This window comes from Polyodon spathula, chromosome 2 (genome assembly GCF_017654505.1).
Source record: "Polyodon spathula isolate WHYD16114869_AA chromosome 2, ASM1765450v1, whole genome shotgun sequence".
Classification (NCBI taxonomy): Eukaryota; Metazoa; Chordata; class Actinopteri; order Acipenseriformes; family Polyodontidae; genus Polyodon; species Polyodon spathula.
This window is the reverse complement of record NC_054535.1, coordinates 40,553,757-40,568,235: the sequence shown is the minus strand read 5'-3', so window position 1 is coordinate 40,568,235 and position 14,479 is coordinate 40,553,757. Positions and strand designations below refer to the sequence as shown.

At 34.0% G+C, this 14,479-nt stretch overlaps 1 protein-coding gene across 1 annotated transcript in view; it reads left to right on the top strand.

Moving 5' to 3' along the window:
• The window catches only part of LOC121296417 (dickkopf-related protein 2-like), a 28,975-nt gene extending 20,682 nt beyond the window's left edge, over nt 1-8,293 (top strand). The window contains exons 2-4 of the mRNA XM_041221970.1: nt 944-1,094; nt 3,426-3,572; nt 5,723-8,293. Coding sequence (XP_041077904.1) covers nt 944-1,094; nt 3,426-3,572; nt 5,723-5,973 — 549 coding nt within the window. The 3' untranslated portion in view covers nt 5,974-8,293. The remainder of the gene's footprint in view (nt 1-943; nt 1,095-3,425; nt 3,573-5,722) is intronic.
• The last annotated feature ends 6,186 nt before the right edge of the window (nt 8,294-14,479 follow it).

Here is a 14,479-nt window from a genome sequence, read left to right as displayed (position 1 = left end):
CTGAATGGAGTAGTTCTGAAACCCAGTCCTGAGGACACCCTGTGCCTTGTGGTTTTTATTCTAACTGAGCTCTCAGTTACTTAACTAGACCCTTAATTGAACTATTAATTTGCGTAATTAGACCTTTTTAATTGTTTTCAGCGCTCTAAACAGTTGCAGAGTTTAAGTTACTTATAAAATGTTGTAGCTAACACGAAATCTGCAACTATTTCAGAGATGAAAACAAGCAAAAAGGTCTAATTAAGCAAACTATCAGTTAAATTAAGGGTCTAGTTAAGTAATTGAGAACTCAGTTGGAATGAAAACCAGCAGACAGAGATGGTCCCCAGGACCGAGTTTGAGAAGACCTGGATAAAGATAAATCAGAGATAATTGGTAACTCAAAAAAAGCAAACAAATGATTCTTGTCTCAAACTGTATTTGTGCACTAATATTTTGTCTTACAGATATAAATAAAGTGTTTTTCCAGTTACCCACAGTAAAACTGTTATATAAGGCTTGTACAGCTCCATGGGAGTCCAGTGGTATACGGTGTGCAAATTATTTTGTTATTTTGATAAAGGATCATTTATAAGGGTTTAACATATATATATATATATATATATATATATATATATATATATATATATATATAAGGATATTTGCCCCTCTATCAAATGTTACAGTGGGAAAAGCTTTACAAATATTTACTGGGAAATGAGAAAACAGGATGGATATGCTTGGGACTGAGGTATGGAGAACAGATCTGTGTGAAAATGAAGGCAGACAAATCTAGCTTTCAGAGACACTCAATAGTGTGAGCAAGCTCAGTGAGAGAAGCAAATCTTTCCAAGCAGGAGCTGTTAAAACAAAACGTTATACTCTTTCTTCCGGGGCAAAGGCAGGCATTGACTTTTCTTTTTATTTCTGTACAGTGTGTAACTTTCTCTCTTTTTATATCAAGGTTTACCCTTGCAGCAGTGATAAGGAATGCAGTGTTGGGGGCTATTGCCACAGTCCTAACCAAGGTCCTTCTAGATGCCTGGCTTGCAGGAGGAAGAAGAAGCGTTGTCATAGAGATGGCATGTGCTGCCCTGGAAACCGCTGCAGCAATGGTATTTACTCCTTCAAATACATTAGTTCTGTGTTTTTTATGTAAATTATTTATTTTCCTAAATGCATATAATGCTTTAAATGATATAGCATTGGTATGCTGGTGTATAGAAAGAGTTTCATTCAAAAGACCTTTATCATTAAAATAAGTTAGACACTTTTTTTCGGAAATATAACTTTTACTATGAAAAAAAAAAATTTATAAAGATGTTATTAATATACAGGGTGACCAGGAAGGTACTATTAAGAAGATCTAAAAATTAATTACTTCCGGTTTTACAGTTCTTATGGACTGTGGACAAATCTGTCATGAGTCAATTTTTGATAAAAATCACAGCACATTTTATTCTTTATCCAAGACCAATATATTGATATATGCTAAAGACCCCATCCTTTTGTTTTAAATTAGAAACATACTTACATTAATTTGTCGACTACATTATTGGAACCACATCTGCAGTCATTTTTAAATAGTACTGTTGTATAAAACTGACTCAACATTGCTATTATGGAAAAGTAATTTATTAGGTATAACACCTATTCAACAATGTTCCACAAATGGCAGCAGTATGCTTTCGTAGTTATATACTTGCTGACATTTACACGTTTTAAGCATTTGTTTTCAGTGTTTCCACATGTGTCGTTAACCAAGAAGTGCCAGCTGTTTCAATCCACCGCTCACACTGATAATGTTCCTGGTCTGTCTTCCTACACTTCCATCAGTCTGTCCAAATATCTAATAAAAACCAGCCTGTAAGAAGCTGAAAAAACTAATATTGGCGAGTCCTTGTAAAACATTTGGATACATTGAAATATAATTTGTAAACGGAATTGAACTTGTAGTTCTGAAGCTCCAAAGATGTGGTACGGAATAGGAGAGCCACTCTTCCACCAGTGATTTAGAGGACAGACTTCAAACCCCAGTGCACTAGAGCGGACATTTTGAGAAGAGCTTTGAAACAAACCTTAAAGTTGTAAGTGTAAAAAGTTGTCAGGATGTTAACAGTGAAAAGAAAAATGACAGTGATTTAAAGAGTTGTAGTAACATGGGGATGTATAACACTGTATTTTTTGGAACCCTGCTAATTGTTCTTTAAGCAACGCAATAATCTGAAGGTTTTCCCACAAACAAGATTACAGCTCAAAAACTGAATGCTTACACAAATCCAACAAACTAAAGGGGGTCAAAATGATTCACAACTAAAAGTTTCAAACCTATATATATTTATATATATATATATATATATATATATATATATATATATATATATATATAAAATGGGTATTTTAAATACTCTATCCTGATTGGTCAAAACAGGTCACATGGAATGTTGATATTACAGCATATCACCATGGGTCGGCACTTTTTTCAAAAACGGGCAAATCAGTGGCAGATATCCATACACCTAGAATTTAAAAAGAAAAACGGCAGACATATTGGAATTTAACGCAAATTAACAATGGTATCATGTTTTCTGCTGTGCCATGCATTGTTTAAAATTGTTTCTTAACACTGGCCCAGTAGTTCTCCACATTACCAAGCTGTAAATTGCAATCAGTTTGATAAGTATTCCATGCAAATAACATCTTTCTTGCCACTGTGAAGCTGTAGCACAAATCTGTTATGGATACCTCTTGTTACTACCCCGGATAACAAAGGATTATTTTAAAAAAAAACGCACTCTCACCTGATACTATTGCAGGTCTTGTGAGGAAGGGTCTGCGTGATTTAATGGCAGTCTTATTTGTGCTGCGTGATTTAAAGGCAGACTCATTTGTGCTTTGTCATGATGAAAATGTGCAGTAATATTTTACTTTAATAAATAAACCAGTAATTACAAGAAGTGTAACGAATCGAAACTGCGCTTTCAATGGCAATGTTCAATTCACCATCTGAAGTTATTTTTTAATTAATGCATTTTTGGTTTTATTTTTTTATGTTGTAAGGGACTATTTTTTCTAAGTTCAGGCAAAGGTGGAAGGATATTTTATAAAAAATAACTTTTTTGTTATTTAAAACATGTTTTTATGTTTTTGGTTTTTTTTATTTTTTTAATGTTGGTTGATCCATTTTATGTGCAATAAGGCACTTCAGGGTGTAGGATATACTCTAATATCCACACGCCCCGAGCGGTTAAAGCCACTCGGCTCCGCCTTGTGACTTATAATGCATATAACATGAATATTACGTGTGTGGATCCTATATATATATATATTTATATATATAATATATATATAGATATATATATATATATATATATCTACAATTAATAAGTTTTTGTTAAGATCTAATATTCAAGGACATGACCTATTTTTTCTTTCTTTTTCTTTAGGTATCTGTATTGCTGTATCTGAGAGCATTCTTACTGGACATATCCCAGCTATTGAAGGGCACGACAAGAGCAATGGACAGCTGTCTACCAGTGACATGGGATGGCAGAACCTTGGGAAAACGCAGTCCAAGCTACCGAATGTAAAAGGTTGGTGTCTCAGATATTTTAAAGGGGATTAGTTTGTATTATACATGAGTACTTGATTAGCTTATAATCATTTTACTTTCCACATTTTTTTTCTTTTTGTTCACTTGACCTTCATGGAAATTACGAAAGCTGAATCATTATCTTCAGTTAGTCACTGTTATTAACAGCATATTATACAACTGACGCCAACCCTCATCCGTCAACCGTCATTACAGTTATACCAGCACCCCTCTAGCAGAGATCACTGCATGGGGTGCAGACAAAACTACTTTAGACTGCTGTTATAGCAGCACAAGTTTAAAGTCGACCAGCAAAAAAAAAAAATATAAAAAATATATATATATATATATATATATATATATATATATATATATATATATATATATTATATATATGACATATACTGTTAACACTGACTCATAATTTTAATGCTTTAGTTACAGCCATACTCTATCTGGGTAATGCACACTTAGTCTAAACAAACAGAAAACAACAATATTGGTAATAAAGAAAACAAAGTTAAAAGTAGATATAAACATAAACAATTCATAACTTACTATATCAGCTTATCAGTTTAAGTTACAAGTACACTACATGATTGACAGGATTGTGAAGTATGATTTAAAGGCAGACTTTGATAAAGAGATAGCAAATGGGTTAAGATTGCCAACAGATACATGTGGGGGATTCCGTTGTACTCCTGTCTTCAATATTGCATTAAACTATTAGAGACTAAAGAAACTGCTGAAGAAATAGATAACAAGGTTACACTATTAACGCTCACAGGCATTTCAAATGGATTAGTGATTTTCTTCTTAAAGTAACTTGGTGAAAAAATATATTTATTTTATATATAGTACAGTAACAAACTAAAACAACAACTTTGACAGCATTTTTAATTAATCATGAAAAGATGTGCCTATCCTTTTTCTCTTTATGTGTTCTCTGTTTTTTTTAATATATTTCTCTTCAAAAGTGAACCGTTTATCAATAGTGATCAATAACGACCCCTAACAATACCGTATTGACGATAATCTCGTTAGGGTGTGATTGATTTTATTTATATTACATTTATCCAAATGAGGCATTACAACATATGTCTTTCAAACAGCATTTTGTTGAAATATCCTGGGCCCCCTGAGCATGGTTGCGTGTGAAAAGCTCTCTGGCACGAGAAGCGAAAATACCATTTCATTCCACAAAAAAAATCAACAAGACTGATTTTCTTCAATAAATATTTTCTTTACTAATTATAACCTTTTAAAGAATAATATAAACCACCTGACAGGAATGTTACGTTCCGCTTAACTGGATTATAATTTGCTAAGACCTGACTAAGAAAACATTACTCAGACAGATGTGCTAAGATTCTGGCAGTGAGTTTCTGTAAGCAATGCACTAAGTTATCAGATCAATCATGCTAGCACTGCCTAATAAGATATTTCAACGGTCACATTCATTTAATATTGTTGTTATTAAAGCACAGATATTTGCCAGACAAAACTGGCAGTATTATTCAAATATTACCCCAAACTTGCCATTTTCTTCAGTTCATTGTGGTGGGAATGATTAATTATATATATTCTGAAGAATACAAATACAAGCTCATTTGCAGTGACCAAACAATGCAAATCTGTTTTCAAGACTTCAGCAACAGATAAAGGGATATCCTTCCTGGACCACAATGAAAGCGGGAACATATGAGATTGTTAAAATTGAGATAACAAATAAAAACAAGGCATACCAACCCATATAGTCGATACAGAGAAAAAAAAGAGTGACATACTTTTTGGCTTGAGTTTATTATGGGTTTCTATTGCTGATTACATTTAGATATGAAACAGATACATAGATATAAGAATCCGATATTTCCGCATGACTAGAGTCTACACTTGTTTCCAAGAACTTATAAAATGAATAATCCAGCATATGCTCCACATGTTAGAAAACATAAATCTCTCAGAATTTATTACTTACTTATTCAAGGTAAACTGCTGAAAGATGGCAAGGACTAAGTTCACCTCTCTGCAAAGCACTTGAACTGAACTTTTACCTCCCTTTTCTTGAACACCAGCCATTCCAGCTGATTATCTTGATTTATAGATGCAATATTTTAACTTATTTTTGTCTTTTTTTTTTCCCCCCTTAAGGTCACGAGGGCGATTCCTGTCTCCGTTCTTCTGACTGTGCAGAAGGCTTCTGCTGTGCTCGCCATTTCTGGACCAAAATCTGCAAGCCAGTCCTTCGCTTGGGGGAGGTGTGCACAAAACAACGGAAAAAGGGCTCCCACGGCCTGGAAATCTTCCAGCGCTGTGACTGTGCAAAAGGACTTTCTTGTAAAATCTGGAAGGATGCCACTTCCTCTTCAAAATCCAGACTCCACGTTTGTCAGAAAATATAAAGGAGTATAGCTCATGCTTTTATAACTGTGAAATTTAAGTATTTAAAATAATGAGATAAGGTGGGTTTTCCTGTGGTTGACTGCTTGCCATTTCATGTTCGTGAAATGCACAAGTGACGGGTGTTGGGTTGCAGTAGTGTTGGTCGTTAGACAATCTACTTTGTGGCTTCTGAAATGTAAATAATGTTATCTTATATTAGTGCCATTTTGAAACCACACAAACAGTTTTTCTTGCCAAATGACCTGCAATGAGGCTATTTATCTGTCTGAATCCAAGCCGTAGCTTGCTTTTGACACTGTTGACAAGATCCAGCTTTGCAACAGAGACACTAAATGTTATTACTTACTCAAGAAATTTCACAACATGCGTTTGTGTGACAGGGTCACATGAGTTGTGGCATTCCATTATTTACAGTAGTGTAATTGGTAGCCTGTTCATAGGATAAGAAAAATATCTTAAAATAATAATAGGTAGAAAAAATAGTAAGAAACTGCCAATAAACAAACTGCTGAAAGCTGTAACTGAATTGATTAAACTGTTGTTTACTCTTTCAGGGAAAAAAATGCCTTAATAATAGTGTGCAGTGTTTTAGCCACAGTCCACAATCATTGTAGGAATCAGGCTGTATATTTACAAATATGTCCAGGTATATAACCACATTTTTTGAAAGCAGACCAGAAAGCTTAATGTTTTGCTTAATATATTTTGTATGTGTATTCTTAAATCACACTACGCAAAATACATATATATATATTTTTTAGTTTATAAATGAATTAATCAGCATCTGGTTTATAGTGGAATGCTGCTTCAAGGACTTGATGCAGAGCTTGGCTACACTATTGTATGAAGTAGTTGTTTTTCATACATGATTCCATCTAGGGTTGAATAATATTTTTGGTCTCCCTTTTGAGTCTTGATTATTTATAGTATGGGACAATAATCAATAATAATAATGGTATTATCTGTGAATAGCATGGCAGTTATCTAAACTGTAAAGGATAAGCACCAATGCAGCAGAGAGGTTTTGTTCTGTATTTTCGTTTATACTAACTACTTATTTCTGATTTATCCATTGGGGGTGGCGAGGATCAGACTTAATTAAAATGGGCAAGGGAAAGGGACTGGTACTTTAATGAACCTTCCCGTCTTTTGTAGAAGAAAGTAGTAGTTTGGATTTATTTTGAAAAAAGAAAAAGGGGAAAAAAGAATGAGCTAATAACTAGCAAGTCATGGGAATTAAAACATGATTTAGGTAATTGTGATCATTTTTAGCTTAAGATCAATAACTGCAAATGTCATTACATTCCAACCCTAGTATTAATGGCTGAGCTAATTTGCTGGAATTTCTCATTTCTGTTTTCAATCAATCAGAAGCTTGTTGTTCTATATCAGATCGATTTCATATACAGATAGCATAGTTTAGTAGTGTGGACCTCTTTTAAACTGAAAATGTTATTTTCTTCATGTGGACGTGGTTCCCGTGCTGTATTTTTCTATTAGACTGTGCTTTCATACTCAGCTATCCTGTTTGTAATTTAACTAATGGTTTTATCCTGCTTTAACAATGTGTGGCAAACGATCAATCTCCCTTTTTAAATGTAAATCTTTTTTGAAGGATCTAGCTGGCATTTAATCATTTTTTATAATTATAGATAGTTTTCAAAGGGCATTATTTTGTATTATATGGTCAAATACAAAGATTCCGGAGGTTATGGCTTTATATCATTCAATTTATTATTCTATAATTCCCAACTTTCTTCATTGTAGAACTGAAAGCAATACGCTTTTTAATGTAAATAAAATGTCCGCTATTGCCAATGTATTTATGGATCAAGATTATATTGTGTACAGTTTTGCACTTGTGTTGTATTGTAAGAAGGGGATATTTTGTGTTTAAGAATATATTCTTTGTGGTAAGCACTAAATGTACAAGCAGTACTGATAGAGACTATTTTAAAATGAAATAAGTAGATAATAATGACCTTCAGTCTTTTGCTGCGTATATAACTATTCTCAAATAAGAAATACATTAGAGCTACATCTAACCATGCTGAAAATAAATATATTAAACCACATTAGGAATTATTTGTGATTTCCTCAGTATGAACTTTAAATGAATTTACTGGTATTGGTTCCTATCTGGGATTGATACTGTCAGTGTTGTACCAATTACTCAGTATATAGAAACCTGAAACACTGTTGCTGATGCTTTTGGTGTAACTGGCAGTTGGCTAATTAGAGCTGTTAATATTTAGTTTTTTATTTTTTTTTATTGTTGTGTATTTGCTTCTGTATGAATAAACGTGTTTGTATTTTGTATTCCCGTTGTTACTTGTACTGTTTTGTTAAGTGCTGTAATAAACTTCTAGTGAAGTTATTTATGAACATTGACAGCAACAAAGTGAGTAGGCAAAGGAAGTACCTTTTATCCATAGTAAAAGTGTAGAATTGTCTCAGCATTTCCAGGACAAACATAATGTTGCCCAATTAGGGGTGTTGTTATTTTTAACATTTCAACAATGAACACAATCATTTTTCAACCAAGGAGACTACCCTTTACTGTGGATTCTCATAAGATACATAAATTAAACTTAAAAAAAAAAGCGTTTTGATTGGCAAATTAATATGTCAATCAAATTTGGTAGACAGTGCCGTGAACTGGCAGATAGTTCAACAAATGAAAACTGTAAATAATGAGACTTAACTGTAACAATGGTTGAATTACTTGTAAAAAAAATAAAATAATAATAATAATAATAGATAAAATATGTGTTTTTATTAACTGTGTTAGGTGATGACATTCTGTTATATATGATTTTAATGAAAACCATTTTTCACTGATCAAAGAAATTTATTATCTTTCAAAATCCTCATCCGCATGGAAGCAGGTAGCGCAATGCTAGAGTTGAACTGACATCACAGAATCCCTTTACAAGTTAATAAAAGCAATCAAGGTTAATTAAAAAAAAAAAAAAATTAAAGAGGAGTAGAAAATCCTGACTTTTTGCATTAAGGAGGACATACTGTATACGGTACATTCAGTGGTAGTCAAAACGTAAATTTTTGTTCAGCCAAAAAAAGGTTTGGATGTGAGGACAGTCCATAGTCTAAAAGCATTTAAGGCTCTATTAAAACACATTTATGATATCTGCTTTTTAATATAACTGCTAATTATCAACATATCTCTTTGGTGGTTCTTGTGGTATTGCATTAACACATTTTAAGGCAATGGTACCTGAGTCCAGGCATCCATTAATATCCAAGAAGTATTGCAGTTCAAATTAGGGTTACACACATGTGGCAAAGTGCCCGCCCCTGTGTGTACTTTGTGTTGTGTGTTAATGTTGGTGTATAGTCATTGGTACATGGGATATAAACAGGTCTGTGTAACACAAGTGTTTAAAATATATATTTGTATTTAGGCGCGAGGATTGCACAGCACTTCACGTGCAAGTAAAATGTAATAATATGTGAGCACGGGGAATTGCATGTTATTAATTTATGTGCAGCTGTACCGCGACTCCAGTTGAATGATTGATTAGCAATAGAGTCTCGGTATGCTGCATGTTTTCACCCACTGTGGGTTGGGTGTTCGGTGAGTGGAGAATGGGATTGGAGACGGAGGTAATAAATAATAAAATAATAACGTAAGGTTAAAATATCTGCTCACCGTGTTAGTCCGTTTTGTTTGTCTCTTTTGTTTTGGCGAATGTGCTGTGTCCTGTGTTTTTTGTTTGTTTGTTACAACCTTTTTATTTACTGTTCTGTTCACTCAATAAATGCTGAGCGAAACCATTCGCTCAGATCTACCAAACTCCACCTCTCTGTGTTTCTTTCCAGGTTCCTGTTTCTGGTCTGACATCCCCCACTCCCCCGTCTTTGTGACAACGCTGCATAAGCTATACCTTGAAAACACATCATCACCAAGCACCATAAAGGCTCCATGTGGCTTTCACTCATGTGGCTTCTTTTGTTTTGGCCTCCTCCTCCCCTGCCACCACCTTGCAGCGTGCCTTGTCCTGGGGGGAGTTGGGTTCCACTTCCACTTCCTATCTGCAGCACTAGGGTACATGATATCATTCATGTTTTTTCCTAGCCGGCCTTGCACACGTACCCACGGACAAGGTTTATCATTCATCATTAAATCATACGTTCAATTGCAAATCAATAAATCATCACATTGCGGATTCTCCATTCTGTAATATGGGAGATACTGAAATTGAAGAAGGAATATATAAAAAGGATCTAGGAGTTTATTTTGGTAAGCTATAAAAAACCCAACAAAATGCTCAGCTATATAGTGGAAAGTGTTGAATTTAAATCAAGGGAAGTAATGCTAAAACTTTACAATGCATTAGTAAGACCTTATCTAGAATATTGTGTTCAGTTCTGGTCACTTTACTTCAAAAAGAATATTGCTGCTCTAGAAAGAGTGCAAAGGTATTATTCCTGATTTAAAAGGTATGTCATATGCAGGTATGACTGGCTAAAGAATTGAATCTATTCAGCCTTGAACAAAGAAGACTACGCGGCGATCTGATTCAAGCATTCAAAATTCTAAAATGTATTGACAATGTCAACCCAGCAGACTTTTTCGACCTGAAAAAAGAAACAAGGAACAGGTGTCACAAATGGAGATTAGATAAAGGGGCATTCAAAACAGAGAATTGTGGGAGTCTGGAACAAACTCTTCAGTAATGTTGTTGAAGCTGACAACATGGGATCCTTCAAGAAGCTGCTTGATGAGATTTTGGGATCAAAAAGCTACTAACAACCAAATGAGCAAGATGGGCTGAATGGCCTCCCCTCGTTTGTAACTTTTGTTATGTTCTTATGTTCTTATTGTCTTCTTAATGAGAACGTTATGTACTAGTAGTGGTAGTTGTCACATTCTTCTGTGTCACTAAGTGCCTCTCTGTTAAATGGGTATGTTATCATTATCAACTGCTTAGCATCAGGTTAAGTGTTAACTATAAACTGTCTATACATGTTTAATCTATACATCATTTTTTATTACTACTATACATATTTTCTTTTCCATTTTAACTAAAGAAAATATCACTATGTGCAAACCAATTAGGTTTTTTTTATTTTTTTTATTTGACAAGCTAATTGGTTTTGGTCAAAATATATTCTAAGTTTAAAGCTGTCGATGTTTTCGTTTCAGGGTCCTATTATGAAGCATGTCGAGGCATATTTCTGGAAGGAATAATAATATACACCTAAGAAGCTTAGCAGTTATAAATAGATGTGACAATAAGACATGATTACATTTCAATTGACATTTTAAGGTGAGTGTTGTCTTATAATCACATTGACCAATATATAACTTGGTTAAAATTATCATTGGATGGCTAAATAGAGTTTTGAGTGTACAACACAGCAATGCAGAAACATTAAAACAATGTGCTTATGTGTTTAATTATAAACAGTTTGCGCATAGATATATATATATATATGCTTGCTTTCAAGATGGATTCTTGTTAATTTGTTCAAAAACAACAATAACAAATAACATACAAATAGACAACCAGAATATAAGTTCTTAAGACTCCTTCTTTATCATCATTTGAAATAAAACACTTTACGCTGTTTTCAATAGAAGAGTTACAGCTAATAATAATGACACATAACATACAGTACTTGCATAACAGTAAAAGCTCACTCACAAAATTGAACAGCCAGTCCAGTATTTGTATAACGGTAATAATTCTTCAGTCACAAAATTTAACAGTAAGTACGTACAGTCACGGCCCACAGTCTTCTTTCCCATTGCTAACCATAACCATAGCAAGGGGAAAGAAGATCACTGATTGGCTGGAGAGGATGCCAAGGCATACCAATCTCCCACTAGCAAAAGACAATGTGAGAGTGATGTTTACTTTTCTGTTTCAGTTTATTTTTCAGCATTATTTTGCAACAAAATTACATATAAATAATAGAAGCATTATAGTCACATTAAAAGTTACGGCAACTTATAAAAGGGTTGTGGTTTGTGTCAAAAATTGCGGTTTCTGCAACAAATTCACGGCCCATGATTTTCTTGTGTACACACACACACACACACACACACACACACACACACACACACACACACACACACACACACACACACACACACACACACACACACACTGTGTGTATATATATATATATAGATATATATATATATATAATATATATATATATATATATATATATATATATATATATTACCTTGTCGTTCATAGTATTACTAATTCTGTAACTAATTCAGCACATCATGCACTAATCAAACTATATACAATGGAACTTTGTAGAATACAACATCAACAGTAGACCAAGAGAAAGTCTGATTTGGTTGGTCGTGTTCAAGGAGAAAGCAAGAACATATTTGATTGATTAAAGCCTTATTTATACATCTTAGGAAGGTGCCTAGAAATAGGATTCCAATCAAAGGTTTTCTTTCTTCTACACCGGATCACATACCGCATCCATTTCCGAAAGATGGTTCTAATAATCGTTGTAACTCCACATATCTGCAGGCAAGTAAAACCGTTCGAGCACCCACTGATGGAAGTCTAAAAGTGGGCAATTAATTACACTGTTCCACTGACTGGCAAAGATCAACTTACAGAAATGACTACATAAATAGGTTTTAAAATGCGTAGCAAAATGGAAAACATGCAGGATATTAGTTTATTACAGGAAAATGAGGTCCCATAAATAGATTTTGAGGAACTCGTTTTTTTAAGTAACTAGCACCATGTTTGCAAATTGAGCTGGAAAATGTAAAAAGAGAAAGCATATGCTGTACAGTATGTTCTCAACCCCTTTTTTTCAGTTTTTACAGATTTTCACCCAATTTCACCAGCTTGAAACTCAGGCAGTTGTTAGCATCCACAACGAATAGAAGCGATAACTGCTTTTTATCTTAAATGAAAAAAACAACAACAACAACAACAACAAAACATTTATTTTGAATGTTTTATATGCTTATAATAAGTTTTCTGTGAAAAAAGAAGACTCAAACAATGGCTGAAAAACAGCCTAATGTAGGACATTGAAACTTACCGTCATTCAGCAATTGAGTGCTCATAAACTTTTGTTACAGAATTTGTAGCAACCAATCGTGTATTTGGTTACTGCCATCTTAAATCCTTTGCTCTGATACCAAGGAACTGAGCGACATTGTCATTGACATTGTCATTTGATTGATAATACCACATTTATCCTGCCTTAGCTAAGGACATTTGCATTGTATCCTTAAACTGTGAATTTTACTTTGTATCCTTAAAGCCAAACTGTTATAATGCATATACATTAGCTCAAGGGTGAAATTCTCAACAAAAAAGTGCAGGCACTGCACTCATATACACAGCCAGGTGTAAACATTTAAAAAAATATTGCCAATTTGAGTGCCAATGAAAACATATTTATAAAATGTATAGATATCTGTAGACAATATTTTTTTTAATACAAAAGCCTTAAAAATAACTGATAAAATATAACCAATTCACCACAAAACAAAGAAGCTTAAAATACTGAAAGCTTTGTAACATCTGCATGTATGCAATCATGTTCTGTAATATAACACTTAAATCAAGCCTTAAATTATAATTATTACTAAATATTACACTATGTAGTAACTGCTGTAGAGAGGGAGTTTTGTTTCAAGATATCCTTAAAAAAGAGGTGTTATTATAAAAATAAAAATAAAACACTGCTATAAAAGAAAATGATACAAAAAGGTCTTAGTCAAACAATGCACAATAGAGGCTGACACTGTTAATGTAACAGGCACTACTATTAAAAAAATGATATACAGTAGAACACCAGAGTTACAAACACCAAACTTACAAACTGACTGGTCTACCGAACACCCCCTTTCAACTGGAAGTGTGCAATCACTCAATCATGCGTGAAATGCAACAGATTGGCGCTCCTATAAGTGGTGTGCTGGTCATAGAGAAGGCAACATTACTGTGCCAACAAATGTATTCAGAAAGAGAAGGCAGATTTCAAAGCAAGTGTGGGCGACTTTACTGGGAACATTTTAGTTTTAAACAAAGCACAGGTTTTCTTTCTCAAGCCAAAGGAGGCTGAATGAATGTGCAAGCTGCACGAAAAACAAGCACAACGTTAACCCAGGTTTTCCTGGATGTTTAAATCTGTGTTTTTGCTACAGTTATGATTTAAATGGTAGCTTCAGTTTAGCCTTTTTCCATTTATAGTACTGTTTTAAAGACTATAACAGGGGTGCCCAATCCTGGTCCTGGAGGGCCGGTGTCCCTTTCGGTTTTTGTTCCAGCTGTACATTAAATTGGACCAATTAAGCTTCTAATAAGTGCTTGTTTGGCCTAATTAAGTAATTTAGGGGACAGTTGGAACAAAAGCCAGGAGAGGACACCTGGCCCTCCAGGACCAGGATTGGGCACCCCTGCTTTAGAACCATAACAATATGAGTATTGCATTACTGTGCTGTATCCGTATTTTATTGTTCAGATTGAGAGTGTAGCTAGCAGG